A 20,619-nucleotide genomic window follows, 5' to 3' on the forward strand; every position below is an offset into this window, starting at 1 on the left:
GGGTTGAGAGATTTAAAACTTTTTCTAAAGTGAAATATGGGAAGAAGGAAAATAAACATTCTCTATAAAACAAGGTTGTGTTTCTCTATAATCCAAATGCAACCTAGAGTAAAAATAATATAGTCTGCATCAGTATCTGCTCTGTAGAGATGTTTAATCTTTTTTCTAATTATGTATTGCCTGGGGGCAGCACATTTATTAATCATCTAAGAAGGACTTTTAATTGGCTTTCATTTGAAATTTATATGGTTATAAACTTAACTAATTTGTTCTCTTGTGGTCTTATTTTGCTGTGCACTGTTGTTAGTAGTAATAACTTTTCTTTCTGCTTTTGGTTTACAGCTCAGCCTGAGGCCGTCAGTAGCTGAACTTCAGGCCAGACGCATCTTGTGCTTCAATGAATACGTAGAGGTCACAGATTCTCTGGACTATGATCGCCGAGCTGATAAACCCTGGGCAAGGTTAACGCCAGCTGATAAGGCAAGGGCATAAAATCATTTAAAAAGTAACACCAAAATACATGAAATCTCTTTTGTGCAATAATTGATTAATCTGTAGTTAGTGCTTTTTGATGAATCTACTTTAAAATCACAATTAGCAGTGCTTACAAAAATATTGGATTTCTTTCACACAAAAAGCACTTTCATGTTGTTTTTACGCCACTAACAATACCTGTAATGCTACATTCAGTAGCGGATCTACTCAACAGAGGGCCCTGGTGCAAACATGTTTTTGGCCACCCCCGAAGGTAACTGTAATAATATGCATGCTTCTCCGTATAATGATTTTGAGTATATATACATTGATGAGTATGCTGCGCAGTATAATGAGTATTTATAGTATACACAGATAATGAACACATAGGCACACGTCTATGTATAGATTGGCTGCTATTTGAGTTGTCTACATCAGGAATGTAGTGCTCTGGGGAAAAAAGTTATGCGCATAATTTTTTAGAAATATAGTCAAATAATACCTCAGCCAATCACCAATTTACTATATTGGCACCTGGTTTTAAGAAAGGACAATCTCAGCCAAAGACAAATATTTGCTTTATAATAACACAGCTTAATAAACTATTACTGCAAAGTGTAAAGGTGTATTAAAGGGACATAAAAAACAACATTTTCTTTCATGATTGAGATAGAACATACCTATCTAGGAATGCTCTTCAACAAAGAATGCCATGTGTAAAGTAAATTGATAAAGGAAGTAAATTGGAAATGTATTTAAAATGTTATTCTGTGTCAGAATCATGAAAGAATAAATTCTGTGGCATTATGCAGGAACCAGCACTAATTGGCTAAAATGCAAGTTTGTAAAAAGCACTGAGATAAGGAGCAGTCTCTGAGCATCTATGCAGTGGCTTAGATACAGGTAATCGTAGAGCTAAAAGTATATTAATATAACAGTGTTGGTTATACAAAACTGTGGAATGGATAATAAAGGGATTATGTATATTTTTAATCAATATCAATTTTCAAGTACAAGTAGACTGTCCATTTAAAGTAAATTAATAAAATTATGAATTGGTGCAGTTACAAAAAATAGCCCTCCAGTGTACATAGCAAGAGGACAATGCACAACTAAAAATTCACATTCACTTTAGAGAAATTCTAAAGTATAATAATTGGACTAGATGAGCATCATATGGTTTAAAATCAGCAACTGCATGTTATTAAAGGGACAGTCTACTTCAAAAATGTTATTATTTAAAAAGACAGATAATCCCTTTATTACCTATTCCCGAGTTTTGCATAACCAACAGCTAAATTAATATACTTTTTACCTCTGTGATTACCTTGTATCTAAGCCTCTTCTGACAGCCCCCTGATTGCATGACTTTTCGTTTATTATCTACTGATTTGCATTTTAGCCTATTAGTGCAGTGTCAGCCACAGCTTCACGGGTGTGAGCACAATGTTATCTATATGGCTCACATGAACTAACAGTCTCCTGTTGTGAAAAGCAAATAAAAAAGCATGTGATAAGAGGTTGTCTGTAGAGGCTTAGAAACAGGCTGACAATTATTTATTTATTTATAAAATATTTTACCAGGAAGGATACATTGAGATTTCTCTCGTTTTCAAGTATGTCCTGGGTCCACAAAACATTTCATTGATACAATAGGGTACAATAAAATTCAAAAACAATAATAATACACAATAGATGCAAAAATTTTACATAGAACAGGTAGGAAATATATAATCAACCATGACAGGTGCATTCTGTTTTGAGATATGCAGAGAGGGATCTCTTAAAGGATATTAGGCTTGGGGAAAGTTTGAAAGTGTGCGGGAGGTCATTCCATAACTGTGGCGCTCTGTAGGAAAAGGAGGCTCGAGCATCTTTCTTTTTGTATTGAGGCAAGCTAAATAATGTGCTGGTACTGGATCGGAGGTTATAGGAGGTGGGAATAGCCGTGGAGAGCATTCTGCTCAGGTAGGGTGGGAGCTTCCCAGAAAGGCACTCAAACACAAGGCAGGAAAGATGGAGGGTGCGTCTGGATTCCAGCGTCAGCCATTTTAGTTCTTTTAGCATGTCACAATGGTGGGTCCTGTAGTTACATTGTAGCACAAAGCAGTAGAACGAATTATACAATGTAAGATTATTAAGGTGAGTTTGTGGTGCAAGTGCGTATATTACGTCCCCATAATCCATGATAGGCATCAGCATTTGCTGTATAATCTTTTCCTTTACTGTAGGGCTGAGGCAAGATTTGTTTCTGTACAGGGCATCTAATTTTGGATAAAGTTTAGATGCAAGTTTTTCTATGTGGAGGCTAAAAGATAGATTAGGGTCTAACAACATACCCAAGTATTTGAAAGAGTGGACTGCGGTAAGCGTGCAATTGGATTTTGTTTTGATGCGTAGATGGGAATATTGTAATTTGTGTAATTTAGGCCCCGTTCCAAAGATCATTGTGACAGTTTTGTCAGTGTTTAGGAAGAGTTTGGTTTTTGAGATCCACTTTTCTACCTCTGTGAACTGGTCTTGGAGCACTGCTTCAAGCTGCGGCAGATCAGATTTGTTTGCATAGATTACCGTGTCGTCTGCGTACATGTGTACAGTTGAGGATTTGCAGACATTATGAGAAATGGTGTGTAGGTCTGGCGCTAGTAAGAACACCTACAGCTCTCTCCAAAAGGGTGCCTAGTCAACCTTAAAATGTGAATGTAAAATGTTGGGTTAAGGAGTGAGCGCCAAAGGCAGAGGTGATAAGATCAGTCGACTGATGGTAGAAAGTTTAAAATATAGAGTGTTTAAAATATATTTAATACATAACTATAATAAACAAATAAGTACAACAAATGCTTTATAAACATGGATCCATGTGTACATGAATTTAAAAACAATTTCAAGAATACATTGTTAGTATTAAAAACAATAAAAATACAAATACAACATAGGGGATGTCAAAGTAGGGAGTTCTGGATGTGGCGTATTTGATGTGTAGACCAGTTAATATACTTAGTAAAAGTTCAAAGGTCAGTGACCATTTGTGAATCAGTCCAGTGTAAAAAGTCCAACACAACCAAGTGTATAAATAAATATCCTGAGTCAATGGGTGTTTAAAGGTGCTAAAAATGATCCTATTTGCTGTGAATTCAAAAAATCACAAAGAAAATAAAAACTCCAAATAAAAAATCCAAAAAAATTGAGTTAAATCCAAAAAATGTGACAAAATATTACAAAGTGGAAAATCAGAAAAATCAGAAAATAGACATTTTATTTTTCTGATTTTCCACTTTGTAATATTTTTTCACATTTTTTGGATTTAACTCAATTTTTTTTTATTTTTATTTGGAGTTTTTATTTTCTTTGTGATTTTTTTAATTCACAGCAAATAGGATCATTTTTTCTACAGCACCTTTAAACACCCATTGACTCAGGATATTTATTTATACACTTGGTTGTGTTGGACTTTTTACACTGGACTGATTCACAAATGGTCACTGACCTTTGAACTTTTACTAAGTATATTAACTGGTCTACACATCAAATACGCCACATCCAGAACTCCCTACTTTGACAGCACCTATGTTGTATTTGTATTTTTATTGTTTTCAATACTAACAATGTATTCTTGAAATTGTTTTTAAATTCATGTACACATGGATCCATGTTTATAAAGCATTTGTTGTACTTATTTGTTTATTATAGTTATGTATGAAATATATTTTAAACACTCTATATTTTAAACTTTCTACCATCAGTCGACTGATTTGCAGACATTAGGCAGATCATTTATAAATAATGTGAATAGTAGGGGGGCGAAAATGGAACCTTGGGGAACACCACACGTGACTGGGAGAGGGAGGGAGTCACTGTTAGAAACTGAGACATATTGTGATCGATCCAATACATATGATCTAAACCAGGTTAACGGACGATCAGCAATACCAGAGTTTTTTAGTTTGAGCAGTAGTATGTCGTGGTCTACTGTGTCAAAAACCTTTGCAAAATCAAGGAAAATGGCTCCAGTTAGGTCTCCTTGTTCCATGCCAGTTTGTATGTCGTTGCAATCTTTCAGGAGGGCAGTTGTAGTGGAGTGATTTGGTCGAAAACCTGATTGATCAGGGGTCAGATAGTTAGAAAGTTGGTAATACTCGTATAATTGCGTATGGACGCATTTTTCTAAGATTTTTGACAATACTGGGAGCAATGATATAGGGCGATAGTTAGATACCAAAATTTAGAGGTTTAAATATATATTAATATAACAATGTTGGTTGTGCAAAGCTGGGGAATGGGTAGTAACAGTGTTATCTATCTTTTTAAACAATAACAATTTTGGTGTTGACTGTCCCTTTAATGTTACATTTAATGAAAAGGGACATTTGTTTTCAGTAGATCCTGATTTCTGGTATTGTTAGTGTGTTTTTCCACAATCACAATCCCAAAAATGCTTTTGCCATTAAAAGGTCAGTAAACACCTTGAGATTTTTATATACAATCTTTAGTTATGCATAATAAAACAACTTTACAATGTGTTTTCATTATGTATTTATTTCTAATGACATGGTGAGTCCACGGATCATCATCAATTACTGTTGGGAATATCACTCCTGGCCAGCAGGAGGAGGCAAAGAGCAACACAGCAAAGCTGTTAAGTATCACTTCCCTACCCACAACCCCCAGTCATTCTCTTTGCCTCTAGTGCAAGGAGGAGGTGAAGTAATTAGGTGTCCTGATTAAGTTTCTTCTATCAAGATTTTTTTATTTTGAGGACAGGGCAATATTGCTCTGATCCTCATCACAATTTGGGTATCGCTGTACTCCACGTTAGTCTCTTCAGCAGGGCTGTGGTGGCTTTAAAGCAGTTAGGAACTTGAAAAGTGTGCTTTGCTGCGTTTTGCTAACATGTTGCTGCCCTGGTATAGAAAGCCTGAGTAAGTCCTTTTTGTGTCTTTCTTTTTACACAGGTCTCTGTGAGGAGCCGCATCCTCTCAAACTTTTTGAGTCGTCTGACTGCCGGAAGACTAGAATGCAGGTAAGTGCCTTTTGTTCTTCTGGGGAAAGAAGACTGGCACTGATGGGGTTAAGGACTCTATTATCCTGTAATTTATTTGGGACACATACCCCTAAGTAAGGGTGTTTCTGGCAGCGTGCAGGCACTATAGGTTTTTATACTATGGGGACTTAAGGGTTAATCTCCTGCAAGGCATGGAATTAGCACTTTTTTGAGACTCAATTTTAAAATGATGTATACTCTGTTTTGGGCTCCTTTGCAAACGAAACCGGCGCCATTGTTATGAGAATACTATGCCTGAATGAATGTGGTGCATAGAACCTCTGTAGTTTAGAGTCTCCGGTTTCTCCGTGAGACACAGCATAGTGTGTTGGATTCTCTGCTGGGACGGACTTATTTTATGAATTGAATGTGACAGGGAAGATATGGTTTAGTAACAGCAGGATGAAGCGCGATTTTTGCGCGCTTCATCTCCATGCCGTTCTTGGTATGTCTTCATATTCTTTTTCTTTCAGTAAGAGGAGCGGCGCCATTTTGGGCTATCTCTCATAGCAAGCGCTCTGGGTTTCATGTAGCCCCGCCTTGGCTCCGGTTGTAACCGGAGCGGTGATCTTTCGTGTCAGTGTCTGAGTGGGCTCGGTTAACACAGAGTCGAATAGACTCGTGTTACTTGTGCAGATATTTATCTATGTCCTGATCCAAGGACAATAGCTGCAAGTTATCTGTTATTGAGCTAGTCACACATGTTTAAGTAGTGTAACACTCATGTTTTATTTAACGTTCCGTTTTGGGAAGTTTAATTGCACTAAGTTTTAATTTTTTAGGTACCCCCCTGTAGTTACTGGTTAACAACCAGGGGGATTTTCAATTCTGCTTACAGCAAAACTAATGCAGGGGATGTTTATGTATATGTTAAGAGGCATCTGTTCCTAAGAAAATAAAAAATGTTCTTGTCCCTTATGTATATTTTGCAACAATAAAGTCTTGTTTTGTTTATTGTTTTCCTGATACTCTAATATAGTGAGATTAGAGAACTGGCACTAGATTGTATGTGTTAGTGGAATAAAGGATAATATATCCGGTGCTGACCCCATAAATCAATAGTACAAAGAAGTGAGGATATAAGAGACCCTCAAAGTAGGGGTATGTTAGCACTCATTCCTACTAATTAGTGAAAATATTAAAAATTTAAATTTTATTTATCAAAGTTAAAAACTAAATATAGTTATGTGTCAAAGTGGCCTTAAAAAACCGATAGTACCTATACAACTTGCTAACTAAAGTCACCTTGTCCCCCTGTTTCCTGGCCGATAACTGCTCCCTCGGCTTCAGGTGACAGGGACAAGAGACTATAAGTTAAAGAGTTAAAACCAAAGATAGTGCACCAAGGTGCTTACTATTTGCACATACTATTTACACAAACGCGTTTCGGCTGTGTATGGCAGCCTTTTTCAATGTGGTATGGACAAGCCGAGGCCCGGGTGCCACCCCTTCTTATAGTACTAAGCAGCCTATGATTTGACCAATCACACGTAAGGGGCGAAATACGCCCCATAACGCACCAATGGCTGACACTTAGAAACAGGCTTGTATACAGTCTGCCTTCTCATTGGTTAATGCGTACAAATGATGACTTACACAATCGATATGAAATCCACAATATTTAGCACATAATTTGACCCTAATATTATGAGTCCTTAGGTTTAATATGGTTCGAATTGAAATCTGCTTTAAAGGGGAATCCCTTGTGGTATGTGTTTCAGTGGGAGCAGAGATTATCTATGCTGGCACAAGTCACGTCTTTAATTCTCCATGTGTAAAGCTGTTTGAGTTTGTGAATCTTCAATCATGCTACTAGTAATCAAAGTTATCCTTACATAGAGCTTCACTTATACCGCTGATGATCAACGGTTTTGCAGTGACAGTTCTCCCCGTGTTATTATATTGATTCACCAATAAGTGTGCTTCTCTCTTTCCCTCAGATATCACAAGCAACCCGATTGGTCTTAAACCTAGACATAGGTCAATAGTGAAAGCTATGTATATGTTGCCTGATGTTGTTACAGGCAGGTTGCCTTTCCAACATCATATATGTGGCAACAATATCTTTATGGGTATATTGTTATCGATCTGCAGCATTAAGCTAGTGTGTAGTGTTATGGTCACGGTTATGATTCAAATTGAAATTAGTATTAAGGGGGCAACTACGGACATTACCACATAATTAGTATGAAAATACATATAAATATGGTGTATCCTAAAGTTGTTAAAAACCCTTAAGCAAACTTACGCAACCTTTAATCTGTATCATAAACTTACAAGTTACAGATAGCTTGGCTTAAAGTACTATGGGCAGCACTAAGACTAAGATCCCAATCTATAAACTAGGTAAGAGAATAAGCTGTAAGTAAATTCCATATGCGATTCAGTGTATATGTGGATTCCACACACTGTTTAATCCTTAAATTCCTTTAGCACTTGAGTTAAGTAACCCTTGGAATAGCATATGGATATCACATAACTTAAGTTAACCATGATTATAGTAAAAGATTGGGATAATAATTCAGATCCATAAGGATAACATATGACATACAGAGATTCATCCAAATATTTTATTTTATATGACCTTAAAGGAAAACCCAATAATTGTTTGCTTCATTCATTCCATATGGAGTGACTGAATTTAGCCTAAAAATCCATTCTGTTTCTTTTCTCAAAAGAGCATTTTCTGTATCACCTCCTCTAATACCTGGCTTAACCCTTTCTAGGCCCCAGCATTTAAAAGAATTAGGTTTTCCAGAATGTTTTAACAGAAAGTGTTTGGCTACACTGGTGATCTGTTTCCCATCTAATTGGTCTTTTTCTGCATTACGTATGTTGCACAAGTGTTCTGTGATTCGTGTTCGTAATTTGCGTGTAGTCATGCCAGTGTAAATTAAATTACATAAGCATGAAAGGCAATAGATCACGTTATCACTCTGGCAATTGATATGTGTCTTGATTTTCCATTTTTTGGAAAATCTATCAATAATGCAGTCTTTTTTGATCATATATTGGCATGTTTTACAATGACCACACGGGGTGGACCCTTGGTATATTGTTTTTTTATTCCTATTTCTGTCAAAGTGACTCATAGTAAGATTATCCATAAGGTTTCTACCTCGTCTAAAGGTTAAAGATGGTCTTTCTGGTATCAGTTTCTTTAAACTTTCATCACTTTGTAGTATGTGCCAATATTTTTGGATGATAGAATTAACTTGATTACTCTGTGTGTTGTATGTCGATATGAACCTAATAACATTGGAATCTGAATCACATTTTATGTTAGGTTTTAAAAGTTCTTGTCTATTTTTGTTGAGTGCTTTATTATATGCTCTGGCTAATAATTTCCTAGAGTAGCCTCTTTGAGATGATCTTTCCCTCAAATCTTGTGCTGACTTCTTGAAGGAAAGAATATCAGTGCAGTTTCTCCTTAATCTTAAATACTCTCCACAAGGGAGGCTCTTTATAGTGGAAGGATGGTGATTGCTTGTTGCATGCAAGATGTTGTTAGTAGCCGTAGCTTTTCTGTATGTGTCTGTCACCAATTTATTGTCACACTTAGAAATAGTTAGATCTAGGAATTCAACTTTCTAGATGCTCTCATTATGTGTAAGGTATAGACCAAATGGATTGTCATTCAGCATCTTAAAGAATTCTTTCAATATTTCTATTGGGCCTTCCCAAACTAGGAGAATATCATCTATATACCTGGACCAGTGGGAGATGTATTGTGTGTACCCATAGTTATTCTCATTGAACACTATCATCTCTTCCCACCAGCCCAGGTATATGTTTGCATAAGTAGGTGCACAGGATGTGCCCATAGCGGTGCCACAAGAAAGTTGAATTCCTAGATCTAACTATTTCTAAGTGTGACAATAAATTGGTGACAGACACATACAGAAAAGCTACGGCTACTAACAACATCTTGCATGCAACAAGCAATCACCATCCTTCCACTATAAAGAGCCTCCCTTGTGGAGAGTATTTAAGATTAAGGAGAAAATGCACTGATATTCTTTCCTTCAAGAAGTCAGCACAAGATTTGAGGGAAAGATTATCTCAAAGAGGCTACTCTAGGAAATTATTAGCCAGAGCATATAATAAAGCACTCAACAAAAATAGACAAGAACTTTTAAAACCTAACATAAAATGTGATTCAGATTCCAATGTTATTAGGTTCATATCAACATACAACACACAGAGTAATCAAGTTAATTCTATCATCCAAAAATATTGGCACATACTACAAAGTGATGAAAGTTTAAAGAAACTGATACCAGAAAGACCATCTTTAACCTTTAGACGAGGTAGAAACCTTATGGATAATCTTACTATGAGTCACTTTGACAGAAATAGGAATAAAAAACCAATATACCAAGGGTCCACCCCGTGTGGTCATTGTAAAACATGCCAATATATGATCAAAAAAGACTGCATTATTGATAGATTTTCCAAAAAATGGAAAATCAAGACACATATCAATTGCCAGAGTGATAACGTGATCTATTGCCTTTCATGCTCATGTAATTTCATTTACACTGGCATGACTACATGCAAATTACGAACACGAATCACAGAACACTTGTGCAACATACGTAATGCAGAAAAAGACCAATTAGATGGGAAACAGATCACCAGTGTAGCCAAACACTTTTCTTTCATGTAATTAGCAAGAGTCCATGAGCTAGTGACGTATGGGATATACATTCCTACCAGGAGGGGCAAAGTTTCCCAAACCTTAAAATGCCTATAAATACACCCCTCACCACACCCACAATTCAGTTTTACAAACTTTGCCTCCTATGGAGGTGGTGAAGTAAGTTTGTGCTAGATTCTACGTTGATATGCGCTCCGCAGCAGGTTGGAGCCCGGTTTTCCTCTCAGCGTGCAGTGAATGTCAGAGGGATGTGAGGAGAGTATTGCCTATTTTGAATGCAGTGATCTCCTTCTACGGGTCTATTTCATAGGTTCTCTGTTATCGGTCGTAGAGATTCATCTCTTACCTCCCTTTTCAGATCGACGATATACTCTTATATATATATACCATTACCTCTGCTGATTTTCGTTTCAGTACTGGTTTGGCTTTCTACAAACATGTAGATGAGTGTCCTGGGGTAAGTAAATCTTATTTTCTGTGACACTCTAAGCTATCGTTGGGCACTTTATTAAAAAAGTTCTAAATATATGTATTCAAACATTTATTTGCCTTGACTCAGGATGTTCAACATTCCTTATTTTCAGACAGTCAGTTTCATATTTGGGATAATGCACTTGAATCAATTATTTTTCTTACCTTAAAAATTTGACTTTTTTCCCTGTGGGCTGTTAGGCTCGCGGGGGCTGAAAATGCTTCATTTTATTGCGTCATTCTTGGCGCGGACTTTTTTGGCGCAAAAAATCTTTTCTGTTTCCGGCGTCATACGTGTCGCCGGAAGTTGCGTCATTTTTGACGTTCTTTTGCGCCAAAAATGTCGGCGTTCCGGACGTGGCGTCATTTTTGGCGCCAAAAGCATTTAGGCGCCAAATAATGTGGACGTCTTATTTGGCGCTAAAAAAATATGGGCGTCGCTTTTGTCTCCACATTATTTAAGTCTCATTTTTCTTTGCTTCTGGTTGCTAGAAGCTTGTTCCTTGGCATTTTTTCCCATTCCTGAAACTGTCATTTAAGGAATTTGATCAATTTTGCTTTATATGTTTTTTCTCTTACATATTGCAAGATGTCTCACGTTGCATCTGAGTCAGAAGATACTTCAGGAAAATCGCTGTCTGGTGCTGGAACTACCAAAGCTAAGTGTATCTGCTGTAAACTTTTGGTAGCTATTCCTCCAGCTGTTGTTTGTATTAATTGTCATGACAAACTTGCTAATGCAGATAATATTTCCTTTAGTAATGTACCATTACCTGTTGCAGTTCCATCAACATCTAATGTTCAGAATGTTCCTGATAACATAAGAGATTTTGTTTCTGAATCCATCAAGAAGGCTATGTCTGTTATTCCTCCTTCTAGTAAACATAAAAATCTTTTAAAACTTCTCTTTATACAGATGAATTTTTAAATGAACATCATCATTCTGATTCTAATGACTCTTCTGGTTCAGAGGATTCTGTCTCAGAGATTGATGCTGATAAATCTTCATATTTATTTAAAATGGAATTTATTCGTTCTTTACTTAAAGAAGTACTAATTGCTTTAGAAATTGAGGATTCTGGTCCTCTTGATACTAAATCTAAACGTTTAGATAAGGTCTTTAAATCTCCTGTGGTTATTCCAGAAGTTTTTCCTGTTCCTGGTGCTATTTCTGAAGTAATTTCCAGAGAATGGAATAATTTGGGTAATTCATTTACTCCTTCTAAACGTTTTAAGCAATTATATCCTGTGCCGTCTGACAGATTAGAATTTTGGGACAAAATCCCTAAAGTTGATGGGGCTATTTCTACCCTTGCTAAACGTACTACTATTCCTACGTCAGATGGTACTTCGTTTAAGGATCCTTTAGATAGGAAAATTGAATCCTTTCTAAGAAAAGCTTATCTGTGTTCAGGTAATCTTCTTAGACCTGCTATATCATTGGCTGATGTTGCTGCAGCTTCAACTTTTTGGTTGGAAACTTTAGCGCAACAAGTAACAGTTCATGATTCTCATAATATTATTATTCTTCTTCAACATGCTAATAATTTTATCTGTGATGCCATTTTTGATATTATCAGAGTTGATGTCAGGTTTATGTCTCTAGCTATTTTAGCTAGAAGAGCTTTATGGCTTAAAACTTGGAATGCTGATATGTCTTCTAAATCGACTCTACTTTCCCTTTCTTTCCAGGGTAATAAATTATTTGGTTCTCAGTTGGATTCTATTATCTCAACTGTTACTGGTGGGAAAGGAACTTTTTTACCACAGGATAAAAAATCTAAGGGTAAAAACAGGGCTAATAATCGTTTTCGTTCCTTTCGTTTCAACAAAGAACAAAAGCCTGATCCTTCATCCTCAGGAGCAGTTTCAGTTTGGAAACCATCTCCAGTCTGGAATAAATCCAAGCCTTCTAGAAAAGCAAAGCCAGCTTCTAAGTCCACATGAAGGTGTGGCCCTCATTCCAGCTCAGCTGGTAGGGGGCAGGTTACGTTTTTTCAAAGAAATTTGGATCAATTCTGTTCACAATCTTTGGATTCAGAACATTGTTTCAGAAGGGTACAGAATTGGTTTCAAGATAAGACCTCCTGCAAAGAGATTTTTTCTTTCCCGTGTCCCAGTAAATCCAGTGAAAGCTCAAGCATTTCTGAAATGTGTTTCAGATCTAGAGTTGGCTGGAGTAATTATGCCAGTTCCAGTTCTGGAACAGGGGCTGGGGTTTTATTCAAATCTCTTCATTGTGCCAAAGAAGGAGAATTCCTTCAGACCAGTTCTGGATCTAAAAATATTTAATCGTTATGTAAGGATACCAACGTTCAAAATGGTAACTGTAAGGACTATCTTGCCTTTTGTTCAGCAAGGGCATTATATGTCCACAATAGATTTACAGGATGCATATCTGCATATTCCGATTCATCCAGATCATTTTCAGTTCCTGAGATTCTCTTTTCTGGACAAGCATTACCAGTTTGTGGCTCTGCCGTTTGGCCTAGCTACAGCTCCAAGAATTTTTACAAAGGTTCTCGGTGTCCTTCTGTCTGTAATCAGAGAACAGGGTATTGTGGTATTTCCTTATTTGGACGATATCTTGGTACTTGCTCAGTCTTTACATTTAGCAGAATCTCATACGAATCGACTTGTGTTGTTTCTTCAAGATCATGGTTGGAGGATCAATTCACTAAAAAGTTCATTGATTCCTCAGACAAGGGTAACCTTTCTGGGTTTCCAGATAGATTCAGTGTCCATGACTCTGTCTTTGACAGACAAGAGACGTCTAAAATTGATTTCAGCTTGTCGAAACCTTCAGTCACAATCATTCCCTTCGGTAGCCTTATGCATGGAAATTCTAGGTCTTATGACTGCTGCATCGGACGCAATCCCCTTTGCTCGTTTTCACATGCGACCTCTTCAGCTCTGTATGCTGAATCAATGGTGCAGGGATTACACAAAGATATCTCAATTAATATCTTTAAAACCGATTGTACGACACTCTCTAACGTGGTGGACAGATCACCATCGTTTAATTCAGGGGGCTTCTTTTGTTCTTCCGACCTGGACTGTAATTTCAACAGATGCAAGTCTTACAGGTTGGGGAGCTGTGTGGGGATCTCTGACGGCACAAGGAGTTTGGGAATCTCAGGAGGTGAGATTACCGATCAATATTTTGGAACTCCGTGCAATTTTCAGAGCTCTTCAGTCTTGGCCTCTTCTGAAGAGAGAATCGTTCATTTGTTTTCAGACAGACAATGTCACAACTGTGGCATACATCAATCATCAAGGAGGGACTCACAGTCCTCTGGCTATGAAAGAAGTATCTCGAATTCTGGTTTGGGCGGAATCCAGCTCCTGTCTAATCTCTGCGGTTCATATCCCAGGTATAGACAATTGGGAAGCGGATTATCTCAGTCGCCAAACGTTGCATCCGGGCGAATGGTCTCTTCACCCAGAGGTATTTCTTCAGATTGTTCAAATGTGGGAGCTTCCAGAAATAAATCTGATGGCGTCTCATCTAAACAAGAAACTTCCCAGGTATCTGTCCAGATCCCGGGATCCTCAGGCGGAAGCAGTGGATGCATTATCACTTCCTTGGAAGTATCATCCTGCCTATATCTTTCCGCCTCTGGTTCTTCTTCCAAGAGTAATCTCCAAGATTCTGAAGGAATGCTAGTTTGTTCTGCTGGTAGCTCCGGCATGGCCTCACAGGTTTTGGTATGCGGATCTTGTCCGGATGGCCTCTTGCCATCCGTGGACTCTTCCGCTAAGACCAGACCTTCTGTCGCAAGGTCCTTTTTTCCATCAGGATCTCAAATCCTTAAATTTAAAGGTATGGAGATTGAACGCTTGATTCTTGGTCAAAGAGGTTTCTCTGACTCTGTGATTAATACTATGTTACAGGCTCGTAAATCTGTATCCAGAGAGATATATTATAGAGTCTGGAAGACTTATATTTCTTGGTGTCTTTCTCATCATTTTTCTTGGCATTCTTTTAGAATTCCGAGAATTTTACAGTTTCTTCAGGATGGTTTAGATAAAGGTTTATCCGCAAGTTCTTTGAAAGGACAAATCTCTGCTCTTTCTGTTCTTTTTCACAGAAAGATTGCTAATCTTCCTGATATTCATTGTTTTGTACAAGACTTGGTTCGTATAAAACCTGTCATTAAGTCAATTTATCCTCCTTGGAGTTTGAATTTGGTTCTGGGGGCTCTTCAAGCTCCTCCTTTTGAACCCATGCATTCATTGGACATTAAATTACTTTCTTGGAAAGTTTTGTTCCTTTTGGCGATCTCTTCTGCCAGAAGAGTCTCTGAATTATCTGCTCTTTCTTGTGAGTCTCCTTTTCTGATTTTTCATCAGGATAAGGCGGTGTTGCGAACTTCTTTTGAATTTTTACCTAAGGTTGGGAATTCCAACAACATTAGTAGAGAAATTGTGGTTCCTTCATTATGTCCTAATCCTAAGAATTCTAAGGAGAAATCGTTGCATTCTTTGGATGTTGTTAGGGCTTTGAAATATTATGTTGAAGCTACTAAGTCTTTCCGAATGACTTCTAGTCTATTTGTTATCTTTTCCGGTTCTAGAAAAGGCCAGAAAGCTTCTGCCATTTCTTTGGCATCTTGGTTGAAATCTTGAATTCATCATGCCTATGTCGAGTCGGGTAAAACTCCGCCTCAAAGGATTACAGCTCATTCTACTAGGTCAGTTTCTACTTCCTGGGCGTTTAGGAATGAAGCTTCGGTTGATCAGATTTGCAAAGCAGCAATTTGGTCCTCTTTGCATACTTTTACTAAATTCTACCATTTTGATGTATTTTCTTCTTCTGAAGCAGTTTTTGGTAGAAAAGTACTTCAGGCAGCGGTTTCAGTCTTCTGTTTATGTTTTTCATTAAACTTTATTTTGGGTGTGGATTATTTTCAGCAGGAATTGGCTGTCTTTATTTTATCCCTCCCTCTCTAGTGACTCTTGCGTGGAAAGATCCACATCTTGGGTAGTCATTATCCCATACGTCACTAGCTCATGGACTCTTGCTAATTACATGAAAGAAAACATAATTTATGTAAGAACTTACCTGATAAATTAATTTATTTCATATTAGCAAGAGTCCATGAGGCCCGCCCTTTTTGTGGTGGTTATGATTTCTTTCATGTAATTAGCAAGAGTCCATGAGCTAGTGACGTATGGGATATACATTCCTACCAGGAGGGGCAAAGTTTCCCAAACCTCAAAATGCCTATAAATGCACCCCTCACCACACCCACAATTCAGTTTTACAAACTTTGCCTCCGATGGAGGTGGTGAAGTAAGTTTGTGCTAGATTCTACGTTGATATGCGCTCCGCAGCAAGTTGGAGCCCGGTTTTCCTCTCAGCGTGCAGTGAATGTCAGAGGGATGTGAGGAGAGTATTGCCTATTTGAATGCAGTGATCTCCTTCTACGGGGTCTATTTCATAGGTTCTCTGTTATCGGTCGTAGAGATTCATCTCTTACCTCCCTTTTCAGATCGACGATATACTCTTATATATACCATTACCAGTTCAAAGTGGAAAATAGGAGCACCGGCACTGTGTAGAGTTAAAAATTCCAATTTTATTTGTAACACCTTAGTGTCTTTAAGATCTTGTTTCAAGATGGGCACAAACAGATAAATGACATAGGACTGTCTGATGACAACAGCCTTACATGTTTCGGCTTAGAAAGCCGTCCTCATAAGCTGCTGTCCAGTATGCTAAAACTGACACTTTTAAAAGCAACAGACTAATCCAATAGGTTGCAACCTAATTATCAAATATATAACACCTGTTGGTTTTTCCACATTGCAGGTATTTTAACCCTTTATTTCCCCTGTCTTATAAACAATTTAGAAGCGCAGAGTTGTATACCTATTTTTTGGGACTTTAGCAACAATAGTAATATATTTAGTAAACATCTTATTCTATATCTAATCACTTCAGATGTACTATATCTACTTATTTCTCCTATCTAATGTCTAATGTCAGAAACATTTTTTTTGTTTGTTTTTTTTTGTTTAAGTTTTAGTCTAATTTTATTAGACATATACTTAGCGGTTTACCTAGTTTAAGTTGCTTCTGTTGAGAAATATTTCCCTGCTATTCAAAAATTGCATAAGGTAAATTTCTGTATAAATTTCAATTACACAGAACCCTACAAGTACACATAATTTTCCCAATCTATAATAATTCTTTATAAAAACTTTTTCAATGTTATCCTAAGTGTATAAAGAAGAATTATTTTGATAGACATTGTTGTTGGTAATGTAACTATTTCTATTTAAAGAAAGCCTTACATACATACCTAATCTATCATTGCCAAAAATTCATGAGGTCATAATCTGAGTTGAAACCATTTGGCACCCTGGTCTTTAACTTAAAAATCCAAAATACTTCCTGTCTACCTAGAATTGTTTCTCTATCCCCACCATTCTTTTGTGGAAGGATTCTTTCTATGGCGGTCCATGTGAAACTACTGGTATCCTGATTGTGAACTGTAACAAAATGTTGTACTAATGGTGTACTAGCTAACCCAGTTTTTATGGATGAGAGATGTTCCCTTATCCTTGTTCTGACCTCTCTAATTGTGAGCCCTACATACTGTTTTTGACAATCTCTACAGGTTATAAGGTAAATAATAAACGTGGACCTGCAGTTCATACACATATATTTCTGATACTCTTGTCCTGTGTGTGTGGAGATGAAGCTTGCCCCTGTGTCTACCTTTGCACAGGCCACACAATTAGTATAGTGGCATCTGTACATGCCTCTAGATGTCAACCAGGATGAGTCCTGTGTCAATTCCATACTGGGTAGTTTCGTTGGTGAAACCATATTTCCTATGCTCATATTTCTTTTGTATGCAAACCTGCAATCTTTAATATTGATATCCGCTAAGCCATCATCCGCTCTTAAAAGAGGGAGATGTTTCCTTATTATATTGCAAATTTTAGAGTATTGACTACTGTATGTTGTTACAAACAATAAGTCATTAGATTGGGCTTTCCTTTCTTTACCCCTTCTCTCTTTTTCTAATAAGTCATTCCTGTTCAATTTTATTACAGATTTTTTCGCTGATTCTATGAGATTTCTCTGATACCCTCTCTGTTTTAACCTCTCTGTTAATAGAGTGGATTGTTCAAGGTAACTGTTATCATCAGAACAATTCCGTTTGAGTCGTGTATACTGTCCTTTTGCTATCCCTCTGAACGTGCTTACTGGATGACAACTTGATGCATGTAGCAAAGTGTTGCCAGCTATGGGCTTTCTATATACTGTTGATTTAACAAGTTTCCCTTTTGTTCCACTGAGTGTAACATCCAGATAGTTAATCTGTTTATAGTCGTGTTCTGAAGTAAATCTTAGACCTACATTATTTATGTTCAAGCCTTCTACAAACATTTTCATTTTTTCTTGGTCTCCTTGCCAAATGAAAAGCAGGTCATCTATGAAGCGTTTGTATATCACTATATTCTCCCTGTAAGGGTTTCCATCTCCAAATATGCTGCACTGCTCCCACCAACCCAAAAATAGGTTGGCATATGAGGGCGCAAACTTTGCCCCCATGGCGGTGCCGCATACTTGAAGATAGAAAACCCCCTCAAAAGAGAAATAGTTGTGTTTCAAAAGGAAATCTGTGACCCTTACAACAAATTCACAGTAGTCTGAGTTGTTACCATAATACTTTCTCATAAAAAAGGCTATTGCTTGTAATCCACACTCATGTGGTATTGAGGAATAGAGTGATTGGACGTCCACTGTAAGCCAAGTGAACTTGTCATCCCACTCTATATCTGAAATTATCTGTAATATATGTTTTGTATCTTTTACATGGCTCCAAAGATCTAAAACCATTGGTTGTAGAATATTATCTAGCCATTCTGACAGATGTTCTGAAAATGACCCTATTCCACTTACTATAGGTCTTCCTACCACATTCTCTGTACTCTTATGTACTTTTGGCAGGTGATTAAATGTAGGTATTTTTGGATTGGTAACCAGTAAGTACGCACTTGTGTCTGAGTCAATGAAGCCCATTTCAACACCATCATCAACTAAATCTCTCAGCTTTTTATTAAAGCTTTTAGTAGGATCGTTAGTTAGTGTCCTATAATTTAATGGATTATTCAGTTGTCTTTGTGCTTCTTTAACAAAATCATCCCTATTCTGAACCACTACTGTGCCTCCTTTATCTGCGGCACGTATCACCAAATCTTTGTTCTGTGCCAATTTTTTTAATACTTCTTTTTCATTATATGTTAAGTTATATTTGGTGTTAGTCTGAGTGTAATATAACTTCGTCAGATCTTGTTCCACCCTATTCTGGAACTTTTCTATTATATTCCCTCTGCTCTGTATCGGGTAAAAGGTGGACTTTTTCTTAAATTTAGGAGTGCACAGTCGTGTTTCATAATTAGGCATACAATTAGAGAAAGAGTTGGAAAGGGAATTAGGGCATATGAGAGGATCAGAATCAAAATCAAAAGTTGGAATGGAAATAGGGTAGTGACTAGGGACAGACCTATCTTCAACACTTTCTTCTGCTAGAGTTTCCAATGTATTCAAGTCACATAAGTGCTGAAAATCTGATTCACTTTGATCCCTTCCAATTATAGAGCTAGGCTGAACAACCATGCTCTCATGTGGCTGGGATTCATTGGAAATATGTTTATTCATAGAGAAATGCTTTTTTAAGGTTAGTTTTCTAATCAGCTTATTCACATCCAATAATGTGTCAAATAGATTAAATGAGCTAGTGGGAACAAAGCCCAAACCTAATCCTAGCAGCTTAAATTCCACATCATTCAGTGAATAATCTGATAGATTAATAACATTGATACTTGGAGAACTAGTTGTAACAACTACTCCTGGTAATGTGTTCGTCTCTGTTGTGTCCTGCGAGGGTACCTCCCTCTTGTTGAACCTGTGGTATCTCGCCCCCCCCCCCCCGTCTTGTTTGGGCTGGGTGATGCAAAAAACCTGATTCATTTCAGTTCTCTCAATGTTATCTGGATTATTAATCAGATTACCTCCACTAGGAACTGATTCTAGTACTGGTGTACTGTACTTAGATTTAGCACCTTTTTGGGTATTTTTTAGTATTGACACTGGTTGTTGTGTATTCACTTTAGGTGTAGCTACCTGTAATTGAATGTTTTCTATTGGTGTGGTTGTTTGTTGAATGTAACCTGCTTTCCCTATCTGTTGTTGATCATAGTGATAGTTACTCACAATCTGGCTATTCTGATGGTTGCTCACATTTTGGCTGCTCTGCACAATATGCCTTGTGTCTTCTTCTCCCCCAGAGAATGAACTATCTCCTGTTCCTTCTGTTTCACTATCTGAGAATTGAATATGTCTTCCACTTCTACCTCTTCCCCTGTGTCTACGACCTCTACCCCTGCCTCTGTTGCCCAAATTATTCCTTTGGTTAAAGTCCCGTCTGGTTTGAAATCTCTCTTTTCTGTTCCAGACATAGACCATATTATTCGTATAATCTAATTGATCTCTAACGAATTTTGAATGTTTCCTATCTAATAATACCTTTTTGGCTTCAGCCACAATATCATGCAAGGTTTGGTCAAATACAGGATAATTAGCATGTTCACTTCTAATATTCAATTCATCTTGTATAAGAGTTATCACATTTTTTACACTAAGCAGTTGGTTTGTCTTATACTGTATCAATAGTTGCATCAACCTGAACGAACAATCAGATAAAACATAATTCCACTGATTAATAAAAGCTCTATCATCTGTCAAAAATGTAGGATATTTGTTTAAACGTAAACCTCTAGGTATAATATTGAGTTTAGTATAATTTTCCAATGTCCAAATGTCCCATTTTAACTTCTTTTCTCGTATTAAATTAGACTCCATTTCCTCAAATAATGCAGAAAGTGTGTGTTTGGATCTGTCCATAGAAAATATAGTTTCACACTCAGAGTTAATATCCCTTTCCTGTGCACT

The 20,619-nt window shown here is 37.2% G+C and overlaps 1 protein-coding gene across 4 annotated transcripts in view; it reads left to right on the plus strand.

Moving 5' to 3' along the window:
- PHACTR2 (phosphatase and actin regulator 2) overlaps positions 1–20,619 on the plus strand; it is a 435,085-nt gene that overhangs the window by 371,916 nt on the left and 42,550 nt on the right. For all 4 annotated transcript variants that reach the window (XM_053710646.1, XM_053710647.1, XM_053710645.1 and 1 more), the window contains one exon: positions 343–480. In XM_053710646.1, the coding sequence (XP_053566621.1) occupies positions 343–480 (138 nt within the window). The remainder of the gene's footprint in view (positions 1–342; positions 481–20,619) is intronic.

The sequence above is a fragment of the Bombina bombina genome, chromosome 4 (assembly GCF_027579735.1).
Source record: "Bombina bombina isolate aBomBom1 chromosome 4, aBomBom1.pri, whole genome shotgun sequence".
Classification (NCBI taxonomy): domain Eukaryota; kingdom Metazoa; phylum Chordata; class Amphibia; order Anura; family Bombinatoridae; genus Bombina; species Bombina bombina.